The sequence below is a fragment of the Cricetulus griseus genome, chromosome 8 (genome assembly GCF_003668045.3).
Source record: "Cricetulus griseus strain 17A/GY chromosome 8, alternate assembly CriGri-PICRH-1.0, whole genome shotgun sequence".
NCBI classification, from domain to species: Eukaryota; Metazoa; Chordata; class Mammalia; order Rodentia; family Cricetidae; genus Cricetulus; species Cricetulus griseus.
In genome coordinates, this window is record NC_048601.1 from 24,865,971 (window position 1) to 24,886,616 (window position 20,646).

A 20,646-nucleotide genomic window follows, 5' to 3' on the forward strand; every position below is an offset into this window, starting at 1 on the left:
ATGATCACTTGCTGCACAATCTTGAAGATAAGAGCTCATATCCCAGCATCCAAGAAACAAGCCAGGCAACTGGTAAACACCTATAACTCCAGCTCCAAGGGACTCAGCTGTCTCTTTTGACTTCTGCACTGCACAGGTGCATGCAGTCTCCCACCCCACGTGCATAGATGCATATATTCACACATAAAAATAAACATTTTTTCAAGAAAAGTTCATTACTCAACTAGAAAAATATTTCAAGGACTTATTTCTTGTCTTTTAATAGAATTTTATTTTAAGCTTATCTTAGCCCCTTTAACTTACTAAAGTTTTACTAACCCTTACTGAGTCTCAATATTCTAAATTTGATATTCCTATCTTTGGTATGTTAGAATTTAATGGAATTCTTCAAAGCAGAAAGCTCGTATTATTGATAACCTCTTTGGTTTACTTTGCCTTTTCCAGGTACTTAAAAAGGTTTAAAGTGATGAAAATCAAAGTTCTAAGAAGCTGGTGTCGGCAAATCCTTAAAGGACTTCAGTTTCTCCACACACGGACTCCACCAATTATTCACCGGGACCTTAAATGTGACAACATCTTTATCACTGGCCCTACGGGCTCAGTCAAGATTGGAGACCTTGGTCTGGCAACTCTAAAGCGGGCTTCTTTTGCCAAGAGTGTGATAGGTATGTTTCCAGTGTGCTTTGGAACCAGTCTGGCCTTTTGATATAGCTTTTCTTTAGAAACCTGACCCTTGCATATCTTTTCTGACACCAAATAAGCCCTTAGAAATTCATATCGTGAACCTAATGATCAAGTCTACTTAAATATGAAATGAAGAATTTTTAATATTTAAGCTTCTAAAATCATTTTGAAGACTGTTGATGTTTTATAAAGTTACATCTAGAGAAATAAGGTGAACTTCATTGATACAACCTCTTTTTTATTGAGTCATTCTGTTAATAGTGTCTGATATTCATATTTATACAGTAGAAGCAATGTGTTGTGTTTTTTATAAAATAAATGGAATTTATATGTAGTTTAGTTTCAGAAATGTCTGTTGGCTATATCTTCAAGAATACCTGCCTGTAAAAACTTGATTTGATAATAGAAATATATTGGGGTATACTGTGGAAAACTGCTTTCATCAACTTTCCTTTATTCTCACCTTTTAGATGAATGATATATCAAAATCTCAGCCTTAGTACACTGAATAGCTGGGTCTAGACAGTTACTGTATAGAGTTTTCTGGTATACTATAGAATTATTTCATAGCATACCTGGGTTCTACCACAAACTACTTGTAGCATACCTTGTCTATTTACTCCTAATTGTTACAGTCAAAACTGTCTCCAGATGTTGCTATAAGGAGATCAAAATTAACTATTAGGAATCAGTAGTCTAAAGAGTAAGAGTGGCCTTTCAGACTTTTTAATTGTATATTAGAGTCATAGCTGAAAAAAATAATGTCTGTTTTGATAAGGATTAGCTCTCTGAAATTTAAAAATTTTCAGTTCATATTCTATTCTGCTCTCCCATAGGATATGTATGACATTAAAAGCCCATTCATTTTTAAAAGTGGGTCAGAATCCTAAGTGCCAATAAAAACAGGATGGTACACTAATAATTTGCATTTTTTTTAAACTTAAAGAAAAAAAAAACCCAGTGTTCTCACTGGAATATTGTGAAGTTAGAATTTCGAATGCAGTTTACATTTTCACACAATATATTAACAAAAAAAAAAATACATTCGAAGCTGAATTCCCTTTTTGTTTTCTTTATAGGAAGCATTTGATTGTGTTTGGCATCTTGAAATTACTGGCCCCAACAGAGTTATTTCCTCTGTTTATTATATCATAATACTTGTTTTGGAATTGGAAGTTAAAGATTCTGAAATCATTATAAAAGCTAATCTTGTAGGATCATACATATACATACTGTGTTCACAAAGCAGTCTGTAGTTGAGTTCTATATTTGTATGTGTGTGTGCATTTGTTTTTCATCTGTAGGATGCCTCATACTATATTTCCAGTATCTGCATTAGGCTTAATTGTATACTGTAGGTTGAATGGTAAGTATATGACAAAAAGGCTCTGGTGAGTAGCCTTTGCAGATAATTACATTTTATTGTCTTTAAAAACATACTAAAGCTGGGCGTTGGTGGTTCACTCCTTTAATCCCGGAGGCAGAGGCAGGCGGATCTACAAAGCAAGTTCCAGGAAAACCTCCAAAGCAATACAGAGAAACCCTGTCTCAAAAAACCAAAAACACAAAACAAAACAAAACAAACAAAAAAACATAGTAAATACAGAGGACTTTTTGTTTTTTCTTGTAAGGCTTCCTTAAAAAAATGAAGTATTAATAACAAGAGGCTAGTTGTAAATACTCATCTAACAAGAATTTGGTCTTTTTATTGTTACTATCATACAGTATTCATTTTGTTCTCTGTTAATTTTTTTCTTTTATTACCTTTCCTTCTATTTGTTTTCATTATGAATAATACTAATGTATCTCTTAGCCAGAATTAATAATGGGAACATAATTTCAGTTGTATAAGTAGTCATGTACCTGATTGTCCATCGTGTTTGAAAAACCTTACAATGGAAGATCTTCTATAGGATATTTGATGGAACAGACTAAGAAGATTTTCATCCCTTTTCTTTTTTCATCCCCTTTCTTTCTTTCTTTGTTTTTTTTTTTGTTTGTTTGTTTTGTTTTGTTTTGTTTCTTCTCTGACAGGTCAACCTCTTTGCTTCTTGAAACCTCTAGTAGGTAGCACCTACTGCTACTGCTCAGTTGAGTCTGAATCATTGTTTTAATTTAAGGTACTCCAGAGTTCATGGCTCCTGAGATGTATGAGGAGAAATACGACGAATCCGTTGATGTTTATGCTTTTGGGATGTGCATGCTTGAGATGGCTACATCTGAATATCCATACTCAGAGTGCCAAAATGCTGCGCAGATCTACCGTCGAGTAACCAGTGTAAGTCCTTGCCTAATTGTTGGTAACATTACATCATATCTAATAAAATCAAGCTGGATAACATCTACCTGTGCAAAAGGGGGCAGTACTAGAAAGCCTAAGCTGTTAGGATGGGAATTTGCTGAGTTAGATGGCAGTGTACAGTGAGAGCAAAGATAAACTATCAGCTTCATCCTACTTCCTTGCAGTCATTAACCTTTATCATTTAATTTATTTGAAATTGTATTCTAATATCTCTTAATAGTTCATCTGAATTCTTAATTATGATCCATGGTTTTGTATTGCTATTATATTTCTTTAAAGGTAGTTTCAATTGTAGACTTCTGAAAGCAACAAGAAGATAAGATTAATGTTATGGCAGTGAGACTATGATAGATAATTGATACAGAAGTATCCAAGATTCAGTGGGATCTTGGGCATAAAGAGGAAGGGGTATTTTGTTTTTTTGTTTGTTTTGTTTTTCTTTCTGGGGTATTGTTAGATATTGTGACGGGTTCAGAAGACAAAATAGCAGGTTCACTTTCCTGTTGTAGTAATTGCTATATTCTCTCTTGTCTTCTCTCTCTCTCTCCCTCCCTCCCTCCCTCTCTCCCTCTCCCTCCCTCTCCCTCTCCCTCCCTCCCTCCTCTCTCTCTCTCTCTCTCTCTCTCTCTCTCTCTCTCTCTCTCTCCTTCTCTCTCTCCCTGTCTCTCTTTCTTTTCTTGTTTGTATACTCCTGGCTATCCTGAAACTCATTGGGTAGAACAGGCTGGCCTCAAACTCAAGAGATCTGCCTCCCTGAATGCTGGGATTAAAGGCATGTGCCATCACTGCCGACCTCATTTGACATTCTTGACTGTCTCACTATTGAGAGAGTTCTACTCATTTTATATTGATGCCAGCACTTGTTATTATCTAGCATTTAAAGATATTCCCCTGTGATTGCTATTCAGTTTTTTTTCTATGTATTAATTCTGAGTTTTACCTGTTATTTTCTAAAATCTTGAAATTTAGAAAAGATTACAGTTCATCTTTAAGCTATTTATTAGGGAAAGGGTTAGGGAAGAGGAGGCCAGAGGTCCATCTAGGGTACTGTTCCCAAGTGACATCCATTGTGTTTTTAAGATGGGGTTACTCACTGACCTGGAACTTGGCAAGTAGGCCAGATTGGCTGGTCAGCAAACACCAGGGATCTGCCTATCTTCTCAGGGCTGCAATTATATGGACATACCATTATGCCCAGATTCTCATTGTATCTTCATTTATGTACTTATTTGAGTTTAAGACAGAGTCTCACTGTTCCTTTGGATGACCTGGAGCTCACTATGTAGACCAGGCTGACCTTAAACTCAAAGAGAGCCATCTGCCTCTGCCTTTTGAATGTTAGGATCTTCTTTATTGTTTGTTACTGTGTTGTGGCCTTTATCCTTTTCTAATTTTGGCTTAAAACCTCATTTATCATTTAGGAGTTTAACTACTCCTGTTTGCTGTCATAGCTTGGAAATAAGATTTTCTGTCACTTTGCTTTGGGTCTTTGCCAGTTTGGTGAGTTTTCACAGATAGAAAACAATTTGAGTTTTGTGTTTAAATTTATTCTTATTTTGATACATTCAGAAAGTTAGGACCTTTTACATTTAGGGTTATTGTTGAAAGATATGTTCTAATTTCTTCTTGGACCTTAGATGTTGTTGAGAATTTCTGGAGTGATTGCTTAGTGGTCGTATATTAATTTATCATAGAAATTCATTCTTCATTAAAAAAAAAAACCTTTAGAGCTTATGTAGGGGGTTAATTTTTGTTAACTTGACACAATTCTAAACATATCTGAAAAGAGGGAATCTCTGTTGAGGAATTAATTGACTCCATCAGATTGGCCTATAGGCAAGTTTGTGGGGGCACCCTCCTAATTAATGATTGATTTGGGAGACTCAGCACATTGTGGATGGTGCAGTATCACCCCAGGAAGTTGGTTCTGGCTGGGTTGTATAAGAAAGCATGGTCAGTAAGCTATTGAGAGCAAGCTAGTAAGTTGTGTTTCTCCATGGTCTCTACTTCAGTCCCTGCCTGAAGATCCTGCCCTGACTTTTTTTTTCCTCCTTTTTTATTTTATTTATTATGTATACAACATTCTGCTTTCATGTATATCTGCACACCAGAAGAAAGCACCAGATCTCATAAGGTTGTGAGCCACCATGTGGTTGCTGGGAATTGAACTCAGGACCTCTGGAAGAGCAGTCGGTGGTGCGCTTACCCTCTGAGCTATCTGTCCAGCCCCCCTGCCCTGACTTGTTGATGTTGAGTTGTGATGTGAAAGTGTAAGCCAAATAGACCCTTTCCTTACCAAGTTGATTTTGATCAGAGTGTTTATCACAGCAGTAGAGAAGCAAACTATAACAATATGCTTGTGTGAGTGTGGGTACACATGTACCAAGGCGTATATGTGGAGGTCAGAACACAACTTTTGGAAGTTCGTTCTCTCCTTCCATGGGTTCCAGTTCAAACCTTGGGTCATCAGGCTTAAATAGCAAACACTTTTACTTGCTGAAATATCTCATTTGTCCAATTTTTCCTTCATTTGCATTATTTTTCTATCATTCTGTGTGTTTTTAGTGTCCTGTAACCCCCCCCCCACACACACACACACACACACACAGAGACTATACGAAAGAACCACTAGGTACAGCCATGGATTCTGGTGCTCCAAACTCAGTTCTCATGTTTGTACAGCATTTACCAACTGAACCATCTCTACAGTCCTTTCCTTCAGTTTTAAAAGATAACTTTGGTGGATGTAGTATTCTTGACTGGCAAATATTTAAACATCAGTCCATGCTTTCTTGGCCTCTATGGTTTCTGGTGAGCAGTCTGAAAATATTCTGATAGATTTGTCTTTCTAAATAACCTGTACTCCCTCCCTTGAAGCTTTCAAATATCTTTTGTTCTAAACTCTTTAAAATTGTTTAAAAATCATTTTTATGTATGGGTCTTTTGCTTGCATGTATGTATGTATGTATGTATGTATGTATGTATGTATGTATGTATGCATACATGCATGCATGCATGCATGCATGTGTACCACATGTGTACAGATCCTTGAGGCCATCAGGGAGTTCAGATCCCTTGGGACTGGAGTTATACTCAATTGTGAGCTGCTGTATGGGTGCTGGGAATTGGTCCTGGAACTTCTGGAAGGGCAGGAGAGCAGCCAGTGCTCTTAAACCACTGAGCCATCTTTCCAGCTCTTCTTTTAAACTCTTGATAGTTTAACTATAATATAATATGTTGAGGTTCTTTTCTGGTAATGTCTATTTGAGATTCTACTTGGATGTCCTCACTAGATTTAGGAGCAATTTTATTGAATAAGTTTACTATAGTGGTTGGAATGAGAATGGTCACCACTTGGTGGAGCCATTTAGGAGGAATTGGAGGTGTGGCTGGCCTTGTTGAAGTAGGCATGTCATTTTGAGCAAACTTGAGGTTTTAAAAACTTGTTCCATTCCCAGAGTGTTATTTCTGCTTCCTGTTTGTGAATCTGAATGTGAGCTCTCAGCTGATATTCCAGGACCATGCCTGCCTGCTGTCATGTTCCCACCGTGATAATGGTGATAAACTATATCTTTCTGGAAACTGTACACTCCGAATAAACCATTCTGTAAGTTATCTTGGTTATGGTGTTTTATAATAGCAGTGGAAAAGTAATTTAAGACATTTGCCATGACTTTAATCTGTATCTCAGTTCATAAGTGCATCACAGATTGGTTAGTTTGGTCTCTTAATCCTGTAGTAGACATCTTGAATCTTGTAGTCACAGGATTTTTTTCTTTATTGCTGTCTAAATGTAATAATTCTTTAATCTTGCCTTTAATTACTAATATTCTTTATTCCACCAGTTTAGTCTTTGCTTTTATTGAGTTACTGTTTTTTATTCATTTTATTTTATATTTACTTATGTGCATATGTGTGTGCTTAAGTGTACTCACTCAAACATGTATGTTTTACACAGCAGGTGAGGTCAGAAGACAGCTTGTGCGTACAGGTTCTTTCCTATTCCATAGGTCCCAGGGATTTAAACTCATATTCTCAGACTTAGCCTAAAACACCTTTCATCACTGAGTCAACTTGCTGGCCTCTCCATTGATTTCTTTCTTTCTTTTTCTTTTTCCTTTTTTTTTTTTTTGTTTTGTTTTTTTTGTTTTTTTGTTTTTGGTTTTTCGAGACAGGGTTTCTCTGTGTAGCTTTGGAGCCTGTCCTGGCACTTGCTCTGGAGACCAGGCTGGCCTCAAACTCACAGAGATCCTCCTGCCTCTGCCTCCCGAGTATTGGGATTAAAGGTGTGCACCACTCTGGTTTCCCTTCAGATCCATTTCTTTTTTTCGAGACAGTGCTTCTCTTTGTAATTCTGGCTGTACTGGAACCTCTCTGTAGACCAGGCTATCCTTAAATCACTGAGATCTACCTGCCTCTGCCTTCAGAGTGCTGGGATCAAAGGTGTGCACCACCACCACCACCAAGCAAATAATTTTTTTAAACTGGATTTTTTGAGCTGTTCATTTTCAGAAAATCTGGTAGTTTGTTTGTTTTGTTTTTTTTCCCCACATTTTTTGCTTAGTCTACAGTCCAAAGTTGCTGAATTTTTTCCCAAGTCTTGAGTTGACTTAATTTTTTATTTAAATTATTGTTGAGATCTTTTTCAAATCAAAACTAGACTTTAGAATTTAGAATTTTTGTCTAGAATTTCAACCATTTCGCCTCAAGAGGAATCATGTTGCTTTAATGTTTCATATTTTATTTCAATGTGATGTTTTGCATTTATAAATGAATGCTGGTGCTAAACTAGCTTTCTCCTTTGTATGCAGTCTAGGACCACATCCCAGGAAGTGGTATCACCCATATTTAGAGTAGGTCTTCCCAGTTCAGTTTACCTAATCTGTACAATCCCTCACATATATTCTCAGAGGTTTGTCTCCAAGATTATTCTAGATCCTGTCAAGTTGACAGTGTAAACTATGATACCACAACCTGCAAGTGACTGTTGCCAAGGAATGGGATTCAACAGAACCAGGGGACTTTATACAATGCTGTTCAGGAGTACCTACCTACACTGGTATTCTGTGCAGCTTTTATCCCAGGTAGCTCAGAATGAGCTCAAAACAGGGATAAAGGAACAGTGAGCATTTTTCATTACTATATGCTTAGGAAACAGAAGGTCTCATGGCCTAATGGAGTCTGTTTGCATAATGCCTTTGAGTGTGCTAAGCTGTATCTCCCAGGAACAGGGGCATTTCTTGCCTGCTGCAGGCAGAGGCATTTCTTCTAGGAAAAAACAAAATAAAGAGCTATGGGAACAGAGTTCACACAGCTGGATAGTGTAGGAAAATCTACTGTATACCAGCTATACTATCATAAGTCTTTCCTTTGTTTGAATATGTTCTTGGCCATACCATAATGCAAAATGCATTCAGTCCAACTTCAAAAGCCCCTAGTCTTTAACAGTTCCAATGCTGTTTAAAAGCCCAACTCTTAACAAAATTCAAGCTCCTTACACTATCAAAACTGAGGAGCTGGGGCCTTGCTTAGCAGATAAAGATACCCACCAACAAGCCCAAGGATCTGCGTTCAAGTCCCCAAAACCTATTTGGTGGAATGAGAGAACCAACTTGAGCAAGTTATCCTCTGACCTCTATGAACATGTATGCCACTTGTGTATGTGTGTGTGTGTGTGTGTATATATACACACACACACACACACACACATACTTGCACACAAAATATAAACATTGTTTATTACATTTTATTTAAGCAAGGAATTGTGGGGGGAGCCACTGCATTATTTCTCATTTAAAGAAAGATTATGGCATTGTAATCCAGTCTTTCAAGACCAGTATTTTTAATCCCCAAGCAAGTAAATGATGATCCAAGGAATAAGTTTTTTTTTTTTTAATGTTGCTTTTTTATGTGTTTTGCCTGCATGTATGTATATGCACATGCATTTGTAGTATCCCCAGAGAGTAGAAGAGGGTGTTAAGATTCGCTGGAACTGGAAGTTACCTTTCACCTTCACAGCTTCATGCAGTAACCTTTCAGGATCCATTTTCAGGAACTCAGACTCTGTCATGCATTGACTAGCTTCAGCAGCTCTCTGGAAATGTGGTTTAAACCTCAATGGTTCCCTCAATCTTGTATCTTTCATGCTGGCAAAACCATTACTACATGAACTATGCTGCTATTAGGTTTTGATCCCACTTCAGTGTGGAGCCTAGCCCCTTTAGACCATAGTTGTGTTAACTTCTGTCTGCTGACCTTGGAGAAACACTGTTCTAAGCAATTACTTTCAAGGAGCAAATACCTCTTTATTTTCTTCTCAAATTAGTTTGCATTTTCACAGGCTTGGGAAGACACCAAGGTATTTCTAGGTCCTGTCAAGCTGACAATTGGCATAAACTTCACAGTCACATTATATGGTATGGAGACTAGAAGAACCACAACATACCTTTTGTTTTGTTTTTGTTTTCATTACATTTATTTATTTATTTATATTGTGTATATGTGCATGCATGCTATAGCATGCATGGGTAGAGATCAGAGGGCTCTCCTTTCACAATATAGGCCCCAGGGATAGAACTTGGGTCATTAGGTTTGGCCACAAGCTGAGCCATGTCTTCTGCCAACAAATATTTGAGTCCCTTCTATATTCCAGACTTTTTACAAATTCTTGGTATTGAATGTATTAAGTGTAGTCCTTGTTTCTAAAAAGCTTACTTGAAGAAAGGCAACAGACAAAGAATTTAGGGACCATAGACTATACAATAGCTATTCTAATGTTAAATGCTTAACTAAAGCACATAGGTCCAGTCAGTATCTCATTGAGTTGAACAGATTAGGAGAATGACCATTAAAGATCCTACAAGGCCCAAAGTATTACCTGTAAGAGAACTACAGTTATCCATTTTTGTTGAGTTTTCGGATAGGAAAAGGGTGAATAAAAAACCTTTGACTCCTTTCTAGAGTACTGGCAGAATTGTTGCAGCTTCTGTAAAACAGGTAGGTGTTGCATAAGCAGACCTAAATTTTATAAAGATTATTCTGCACGTAGGTTTGAAGTACTAAAAGCAGAGGTGGGAAACTAAAGTCAAGCCTAATTAAACAAACAAACAAAAAAAAACAGTTGAAAGGTTGCCTATTGAAGTTTGGATACAGCGATATATACCAGCACTCGAGTGCTGAGTTGGGAGGATTATGCTGAAAATTTCCAGACAGTGTTCTGGAGTTGAACCATCATTTTAATGTCTTTCTCATTTGTAAACTTCATCTCAGTTGAGAATAAAATCCTCTTCTTAAATAAAACAAGACTTTTCTGTTAAGTTAAAATGAAGCAAATAGAAACTGACATACAAATAAAAATTATATATAGGAATAGAAAAAATATATAATTCCACCACACTTTCAGTCATTTCCCCTTATTAGTTGGTTATCATGATGATCATTTCCCATTTTCCCTTTCTCCCTACATAGCTCAGGTTAGGCTGAAATATTCCAAAATCCTGTTCACTTGAACACATGAGCCATAGTTAATTCTAAGTTTCATTGTTTTTTGTTTGTTTGGTTTTGTCTTTTGAGATGGAGTCTTCTGTGTTTCTCAGGCTGACTCAGAGTCATAACAATCCTTCTAAGTACAGGTGCAAGCTATCATGCCTGGCTTTTCAAATTTTAATTTTCATAATTTATTATATAACATTGATTAATTGTTTCTCTTTCTCCTCTCCCTCTGTCTCTTTCTCCACCACACCTCTTTTGAGACAAGGCTGTCCTGGATTCACTTTGTAAACCAGACTAGCTCAAACTAATAGAGATCTGCCTATGTCTGCCTCCCAAGTCCTAGGATTAAAGGTGTGCACCTCCACACCTAGTCTTACCTTCTCTAGTTTTTGGAGGCAGGCTATCATTAAACTTGCAATGTAGTCAAATGATGACCTTGACCTCTTGCTTTCAACTCCTGAGTTCTAGGATGGCATGTGCTGCCATTATTCAACTTGGGGTTTCATGCATGCTAGACATGCACTTTACCAACTGAGCCACATCTCTACCTCCTTTTTGCATTTTTCTGTGTGCTAAGTTGTGGACATAGCAATGAGTAAGATAGATGCTTTTTCCAGAAATTTTATAGTGTACTAGGAACAGCGAGCATATTAAAATAGTTATTCACTATTCACGTGGATATTATACACGTAATAAAGTGAGGGAATTTTACTCTTCTTGGGAGAGTCAAAGATAGTATTCCTGAGAAAGTATGTTTAAACTAAGAATTTGATCTGAGCCAGGGATACTGAGAAAGTAATTTTTAATTATGTGCTTTCCCCCCTCTTTCCTCCTTCCAGTTCTTCTTATTCACCCCTTGCTATCTCTCAAATGTCTCTCTGCGTGAATATATAGATATGTATTCATACTCCTAAATATAATTGCTCAGTCCACATAATGCTACCTGTATGTATATGGTCTCAGGGCTGACTACTTGGTACTGGATAACCAATTGCAAAATGAGGTGGGATGCTGTGCTTTTCCCTGGGGAAGACTGTTCTAGGAAGGTATTCTTATGAAGAAATTAACCAACAGCCTAGTCTTCTTGGCACTTGTTTTTTGTTTTTGTTTGTTTTGGTTTTAATTTTATGTGCATGAGTGTTATGCTTGTATGAAGTGCATCACATGTCTGCCTGGTGCCCAGGGAGGCCGGAAGATGGCTTTAGATCCCCTAGAACTGGAGTAAGGATTGTTGTGAGCCACCATGTAGGGACTGGAAATCAATCTTGGGCCTCTGGGAAAGCAGCATTTGCTCTTAATTACCCAGTCGTCTCTTCAGTCCTGTTGCTGGCACTCTTTACCAGAAGCATGCAAGCATTAATGTTGGTATTGCTATTTCTTCTGTGTTCTGTTTTGATATTAACTATTCCTCTTAACTTTCAATACCTGTATCTCTGGAGAGCAAGTTCCTTTTTTCCGAGGTATGCATGAATGTTTTTCTATTTTCACAGTTACTCAGCTGTTTAGTTACAGTACTGAACAAGACAGATAGATGCTCTAGTGGTTGGTGTATTCCATTAAGACTTGGACATATAATTAAATTATTCCGTCACTCATGATTTGGAAGAGCAAGTAAATACTGTTATTTATCTGTTGCTTGTAAGAGATTGTAAAATCCTAGGTGATCATTAAACAATTGCACATCTGGAAAATACCAAGAGTTCTGATTTCAAAGGTCTAGCTTAATTAAATCAAATGTTATACTGAATTAATAAATATTATAGTGTCAATTGTGATTTGAGGGTATTTTAACTTGTATAAGTGCTGATATGGAAGTGGTAAATTCAGACTGGTTTAATGGTTAGAGAAATAATACACTGATAATACACAGTGTGCATCATACCTGTAATTCATTTAGATCTTTTCTTTTAATGTTAATATATTTAGGGAGGCTTTCCCTGACCTATCCAAAAAATAGTTTTAAAATACATACATACTTTAATTCCATCTTCATTTTATTTGTCATGACTTTTATCACAAACTGACTTTTTAAATTTAATGTCCTAATTTGAATACAAGTTATATATACTATATTTCAATGAGGCTTATTTTAACATGGTCATTGTTGCTTATATGATTATGTGAAATTATTATATTCTCTAGATATTTGTTTCTTCAAACACAAGTGGTCCTCTAGAAAAGTAACAAAAGACACAAACCCTTTGTTCATCTTATGATGAAGAATTGATATCAATTAAAAAATAAGGCAGTGTTTTCAAATGATAGGGATTGACAGTACAGAAAGACTATCGATAATGCAACGATTTGCAAGTTGTAAGCGCTTAGCCAATATTTGAAGTAAATACATGGAATACAGACTATAAGGAGTGAATAAGGCACAGTTTGGAGTTTGATCTACTTGAGTTCAGATTTTAGGAATGTTTCCTAGCTGGGAACCTAGCTGCAGGTTTTTTTAACTCCTTTGAGCCTTAAGTATTAATTGAGAAAGGCATATAAAACTTTAAAAAAAGTTTTCTAGCTATATAGTTGTCATTCAGCACTTGTTGGATATTGCCATTATTACTAATATTACTCTGAAATGAGTAGTGGCGAAATCTATGCCTTTGGTAGTGAGAAGATCCAAGTAAGGGTATTAATTCTATGGTGTTAGGATCGAAAGTTTAAACTCTGTGTGAACTACAGAGTGAACTCAGAACTTTGTGAGACTCTATCTCAAAGTAAAAATTTTAAAGATGGGTATGGGAATATAGCTCAGCAATAGAACCCTTATCTAGCATGTACTTGGCCATAGGTTCAATCTTCAGTATCGAGGAGGAAAGGTAACACAAGTTTTGTATGCTATTAAAAGAATTTAAGACTTTAGTACACCACAGCATCAATGTTTATATGAAGGATAGTGTATTTGAGGTTGGAGCAATACCTTGGCTCTCATGTGTCCAGAGTAATAAGCCTTAGGAAATCATGAGGCAAGCTAATTTCCTTTAATAGAGCCAACTCAATTTGGTAGGGCATTTGAAGAGGTTTGTTTTCCAATGGAATTAGATGGTATGTTCAAATACCTGTAAACTAATGGTTCATACCAACAAGAATCTGGCTGAATCCAGCCGTTTAACAACCAAGTTAAAAATAATGGGGATTTTTTAATTACTTTGTTTGTGTAATTTGACTTTGTCACTGATTCCATTAGCCTTTGGATTGCAAGGCTTGAACACCTAGTATGGAAAAAACAGAATTAAAGCCATTAGGATAAAATTCCTTCTAGTTTTTATATAACATTACAATTAGCTCTCTTCTACAGAAACAAGTGACACCAGTTTTTGATTAGATAATTTTTAAAGCTGAGAAAAATGTTGTATTTCTTCTAGTAGTTAGACTTTTTGTGCTACGCTTGAAAAAAAATCCAGAATTAACTGAAATGATTCTTTGATAAGTTGTGTCCTTTTATAAATTTGGATTGTGAGTGAAAAGATATTACAAGTTGTATCTTAACATTCTGTTTGACTTTCAGAAACATTCTGTTACCCTCCTATGATTCTAAATTTAAAAGTGGCAGTTTGGGGTGTCAGTCTTCTTGGGGGAGGTGTTAAAAAATTGTAAAATTCGTTAGAATTCCTCAGCAAATCTGAATGTCAGTCTTTAACTCCTAACACAGTAGATAGAATAAAAACTGGCAGTTTATAAAGATGGATTTTCTTAAGTACATGTCAGCTGTCCTGAATTTTCTGGTCTCTTGGTAATAACACATGCTAGGTGTAAGAGAATAGAAACACTTCATAACTGCTGGGTTTTTTGTTTTGTTTTGTTTTGTTTTGTTTTGTTTTTAGTGTACATGATCTAAGGTGTACCTTTAAAGAATCTTGAGACTTAAATGGCTAAAATAGAAGGGGAGGGGGAAATGTTTTGTCAGCAGAAATATCCATTAAGTATACCATGAATAAGTAATATGCATGACTGGACTTACTGGGAGTAGGTGGGTAATACTATTATGATTACTATTACTCATTATTGAGTCAGAGATTGGGAAGATGTTTATTGAAGACAAAAGAGCATGTCCTTCACAGTAGAAGGAACATATAGAAAAAGTACTATTTTTATTTATTTATTTATTTGGTTGGTTGGTTGGTTGGTTGGTTTGTTTCAGACAGGGTTTCTTTGTCTGGCCTCGAATTCAGAGATCCATCTGCCATGCTTCCCAAGTGCTGGGGTTAAAGGCTTGCATCAATACAAACCCAACTGAAAAAGTATTAATGTAAGAGTATTTTAAGCATTCACAGAAGAAGTAATCAATTTAACTGACTTATTCTGGGAAAATAAGGGTAGATAGAGGTGAGGTAGAAAGCATGTAGTAGAAGTAACATGAATGTTTAAGATACAATGGAATATGTTTACACTAAGAAATGCAGTAATAAATTCAAATTGAAGAAAACAGAACTCCACATTGCTACATTGTCATGAATGAAGACTTTGCAGCCTCACCACCCAGATAGAAATGGCTGTGGCCCTTTTTGTTCATATACCTGAGTCCTCTGAGAAGACTTTCCCAATTGGAAGAAGAGAACGAGAAGCACAAAAACACACTGATCATGACTTTATTTAAAAATAGTAAACAATACTATACAGAAATTGATAATATAAATTTCAAAAATACTGAATTTTAGATTTAGTTGGTAAAGACCACATTTAAAAGCAAATCAGCATGAGTTTAGCCGCCTTTGTAGAAACCAGATACATCAAACTGACAAAAAAAAATTTTTAAGCTTATTGATATTTGAAAAATACTAATTAAAGTGTACAATTATAAAAACTAGAGTTCTTTAATAAAAGAATTGGTTCCTTTTTTCCTTTATATGCAAGTTAGTGGTTGTACTGTAGGATTTAAACACTAAAACAGCTATTTAGGGAAAGGGGAATGTATTCTAGGTACATTTAAGTATAATAATGCTTTAGGAAGATATAAAAATATAAAAGATATAAAAATTACTATGGCTAATAATAACTACTACTGTGAGTTCTTGAAACAAAGATAAGTGGTTGTTTGTTTAAGCAGGTGATAAACAGTTCTGTTGTTTGTACCTTCCTCCTCCAATAGCTTAACATTTCTGGCCGATATAATGAGATTTTATGTTGGTTCAATTACCTCCCCAAATCTTTTTATTTCTTTTGATTTAAAATTTAATCACCAAATTCTGATTACTAACATCCCTTTTAAGCTAAGGCTAATTTAGGGTGGACTCTGTTTCTGTTCCTTGAATGTAACTGTATTATTATAGATATTGGAAACTCCTAATTTGTAGGAAAGATTGATTTGGTTTTGTTGGTTTTTTTTTTTTTTTTCCGTTCAAGAAATAGGAATGTACCACAAATCTGTATGTCATCCTTACACAGGAGCCATTCTGATATATGGCTGTGTCACTCTAAGTTTAGTCTGTGTTGCTGAAGCAAGCCCAGAAAAGGTTTACTTTCAAAGACTCTAGATGTTTGTGTCTATATCAACCTGTTGTCAACAACAACAAAAAAGGCTATCCCATAAGTTTAGGTTGTTCTTAATACCCATATCTTTTTTTTTTTAATTTATTTTTAGTTCATTGGTGTTTTACCTGCATGTATATTTCTAAGATGGTGTTGGCTTTCCTTGAACAGGAACTATAGACAGCTGTGAACTGCCATGTGAATGCTGGGGATTGAACCTAGGTCCTTTGGAAGAACATGTTGCCGGTGCTCCCATCTGCTGAGCCATCTCCAGCCCCAATACCCATGCCTTAAAGAAGCATGGAAAAGGCATTTTTTAAAAAATCTCTGTAAGATTGATGGCCAAGCATAGTCTTAAGCAATCTTTCTCATATGTGTAAGTTAAAAGAATTACTTTATTTCTGACCAACACCAGACATCTTAGGCTACTTGCTTAGTAGTGATAAATACTGAGCCAGAAATTACTGGTAGTTGCTTTGAGATAGCCTGTTAGAATTGGTGGGGTTTTTTGTTGTTGTTTGTTTTGTTTTGTTTTTGTTGTTGTTTTTGTTTTTCAAGGCAGGGTTTGACCAGGCAGGCCTAGAATTTGGAGATATGCCTGACTCTGCCTTCAGAGTGCTGGGATTAAAGGTATGAGCCACTATGCCCAGTGAATTAGTGCATTTCTAAACTTTAGAATAGAAGGGTTGTTTTGTCTTTTGTTGCTGGATTTATTTTGTGTTGGAGGACTAATGCATCACTGCAGTGTGTTTGTGGAGGTCAGAAGACAACTTTCAGGAGTCTGTTCTTTCAACATTCGGTCAAATGGATTTAATTCAGATCAGACTCAGTCAGTGGCAAGTGGTTTTACCCACTGAACCACTTAACCCTTCTTAGAGTATAAGTACTTCTACCAAATAGCATCCAACCCTTACTATACTATCAGTGATTGAAACCTTGGTGTATGCTGTCCTCTTTGGAATTCATACCATTACAAAGGGTACAGCTTTAATCTGTTACCCATTATAACAATGCCAGAAACTTTAAAAAAAAAAAAATACTAATACTGCGAAGGAAAATTTAACAACACTTAAATTCAAAGTAGCTTTTATTTGGGTCCATGGGATTTTTTTCCAGGAAATGTCTGTACATGTTAAGGCTTTTAGTAGGGAACAGAAATAGAAACCTTTGCTGCTTTTGTAGAACAATTCACTATATTTTTAAAAAACTATGAGGGAGTAGAAAGCAGTTTAATATCACTTCCCCCCCCCACACACACACACAAATACATATACAACGGGAGTTGAACTCAGATCTTCATGCATGCTCAGCAGTCATTCTACGCTGAACTATATCTCCAGCCCCGATATTACCACTTTTTCGATTGATAAACAAAGGAGCTATTGTTCATATTTTCAAAAACATTTCTTCTTTCTTTCTTCCTTCCTTCCTTTCTTCCTTCCTTCCTTCCCTTTTCTTTCTTAAATGTACATGAGTGTTTTGCCTGCTTTTATTTCTTCTATGCACCACTTGTGTATCTTATGCCCATGGAGGCCAGAAGAAGACATCAGAGTCCCTGAAACAGAAGTTACATATGGTTGTGAGCTGCCATGTAGATGGTGGGAATCAAATCTGAGTCCTCTGCAAAAACAACAGGGAAAGTATAAGTTAATTGGATAACCGATTGATGATTTCTCTGAATTTACTCTGTTGACTAAGTTCAATCTTTACCCCCCAATTTTAAATAAAGTATAGTAGTGACATATTATTTGTGATTTATTAATGTTTGCCTGAGGATTCAGAAAGCAAAGTCAGCCACAAGCCATAAAAGGCATGCACACACCATTAATCCCAGCAGTCAGAAGATAGGAGGTGGTGGTACACACCTTTAATCCTAGGACTGGGGATTAAGAGATAGATGGATCTCTCTGAGTTGAAAGCCACCCAGGGATGCACAAGATTGAGTCAGTCTAAAAGAGTAATAGATCACACACCTTTAATTCCAGTGCTAGAGGGGTATAATCAGTAGAGACATTCATTCTCCAGCCAGGCTGAGGAGAGGTTACAGTCTGAGGCTTGGTAAGAGCTTGTGGAGACAGGATCAGTCCACTCAGCCTGAGGAAAGGTAAGAAGTTAGTGGCCAGCTGCTTTGCTTTGCTTTGCTAATATTCAGCTTGAAGTTTGAATCCCAGTATCAGTCTCACGGTCATGTTACAGTAAAGCATAGTTTCAACATGATTGGTGTGAAAGAACTGTTTCAGTAGGTAGGTATCTAGTATTACATACAGGAAAACCTCCAAGGTAGATTTCAAAGTCAAGGAGGCAGAACTTTTGGATGCAGTAGGTGGAGCTTTGAGCAAATAAAAGTCTTTATGCTTATCCAAGGATGTATTGTTATTGCAGGAAAAGCACAAGAAACTACTAGCAGCAAAATTGTTGCTCTTTAGCATGTGGATTATATCCACAGAGCCAATCTAAATAGATTGTTAGCTGAGTAGAGCAAGCTCAGTTAGAGTTGGAAAGCATGGCTATTAAACAAGAAACTACTCTCCAGTCTGACTTTTATATTTGTCTTCCTTTGTTCTGGTGGTTTATATTTCTTTTTGCTTTCCCTTTAATTTTTCTCTAAACTCTAACAAACCTGTTTTGCCTTTTCTGATGGATTTTATGAAGACAGATTTTTGCTCAGTATTTGTTATTGTAAATTCTCATTGTTGCTGCTGCTCTCAAAAGGACTGTATAAATGAGGTAAGAATTTCTGGTCTCTATAAGGGCATATTGTAGGCTTTCTGATGATGTATAAAGGAAGCTCTACTGAAACTGCTGAGATTATTTAATGTTCTATGGTTTATTCTGTGTGGGGAAGTATGCATAAGTTTTACTTTTATCAAGATATTGTCACCCTAACATTTCAGCTTAAACTTTGAGATAATTCCTGACAATTTTAAGAAATTGAAGATTGAGGCAAAGTTTCTGTGTTTCCAGCAGATTAGTTAACACCATAAACATACAGAATTTAAAGAAGTCAGAGTCTATAAATTTTTTTAGTTTAAATAAAGCAACATGCTTGATAACGTTTATCTTAGATGTGGAGTCAAAAATTACTCATTTTTATACTCTATATATGTTAGGAGTGACTTTGAGACAATATCTCAAAACAAAGTGAGAAACTGCACAATTTTATGTCACTTAAAGAAGAGAAGTAAGCTATTCCCCCATGTTTCAAGGGTTGTGTGTCTCCTGAGGACATGATTGCTCAAAGATAGAACCTGTGAATTGAAACAATAAAGCACTTAGAGTTAAGTTGCCAGTTCTGATGAGTGTAGTGAAGAGTATATATCCTTAGTGAATAAAGCTTAGTTTTTTTCTTTTAAGAGTAACCCAGCTTTTCTATCTTAGTATTCTTTTTGGTTTTGTACCTTCTAACCTTATTTTAAAAAAAACAAAAAAAAAAAGTGGGAAATACATTTGCTTTTACTGGTTGGAACAGAACCAAGTAGAAAAAGGAGTAAAGAAAGGGGGTTGCTTTTGCATGGCTTTTAGGTGAATCTTCATTTTTATTGAAATACACATGTTAAAAAGAAATAAGATAAAATTTTATCATAAGAACATTTTGTTATTACTGTGTTCTTTCTGGTGTTAAAATCATGTTTTAGAATAATCTAGACCAACTTTTTAACTATCAATTATTAAGTTCTTACATCTTTAAAAAAAAAAAAAACAACCCGATGAGTGTTATGTGTATCTCAAAAAACTTGCCTTGAGCACATTCCTACCTAGTGTTTCAGATGGCACCCTTGTAGGTAGGTCACTTTCATGCCAGTAGAGGTTTGTACTCATTCCATATACTTTACTTGTCTGTTAATACTAAATTTATATTCTTATGCATTATTTTAAAGGCTTTTATTTTTATAATATTGGCTGACTGGTGAGATTTTTATTTACTTTTCTTACATCTTAATCTTTTAGTATCAACTGATAAACTAATAAGACAGTTTTATTAGCTACCTTGTCATTTACAGTAAGTACATTGTCTAAGGCCACAGTAGCTTCTGGGCGTAACACAAAAATTAAAGGACCTTGAGACTGATACTGGGATTCAAACTTCAAGCTGAATATTAGCAAAGCAAAGCAGCTGGCCACTAACTTCTTACCTCTACCTCAGGCTGAGTGGGCTGATCCTGTCTCCATGAGCTCTCACCAAGCCTCAGACTAACCTCTCCTCAGCCTGGCTGGAGAATGAATGCCTCTACTGATTACTGAAGTCTCTGCTTCTATCTTTTATACCCCTCTTGTGCTGGGATTAAAGGCATGTGATCTGTTACTCTTTTAGACCGATTCAATCTTGTGCAACCCTGAGTCTTGGGATTAAATGTGTGTGCATACCTTTCATGGCTTGTGGCTGACTTTGCTTACTGAATCCTCAGGCAAACTTTAATAAATCATAAATAATATATCACTACACTGAGTATGTTTTATTACATCCATAAGGAACTATCTGTATCTAATTTGTAGATACAGATTTAAACAACAGTATAAACTAATATATTTGAAGATATGCTATGCACAATTACTGGTTTTGCATTATCTTCCAATTATTTTATTAACTAGTAGGTAGAAACATATGTTTGCATGAGTAGGATTAATAGAATGACAATTTAGTATCATCAGGAATCAAAGCAGGTTTAGGAGAATTTCTTATCCTTCCTACATTGATATAG

General features: G+C 36.0%; 1 protein-coding gene across 10 annotated transcripts in view; it reads left to right on the plus strand.

Moving 5' to 3' along the window:
• Wnk1 (WNK lysine deficient protein kinase 1) overlaps positions 1-20,646 on the plus strand; it is a 129,850-nt gene that overhangs the window by 49,182 nt on the left and 60,022 nt on the right. For all 10 annotated transcript variants that reach the window (XM_027429291.2, XM_027429292.2, XM_027429293.2 and 7 more), the window contains exons 3-4: positions 445-665; positions 2,805-2,962. In XM_027429291.2, the coding sequence (XP_027285092.1) occupies positions 445-665; positions 2,805-2,962 (379 nt within the window). The remainder of the gene's footprint in view (positions 1-444; positions 666-2,804; positions 2,963-20,646) is intronic.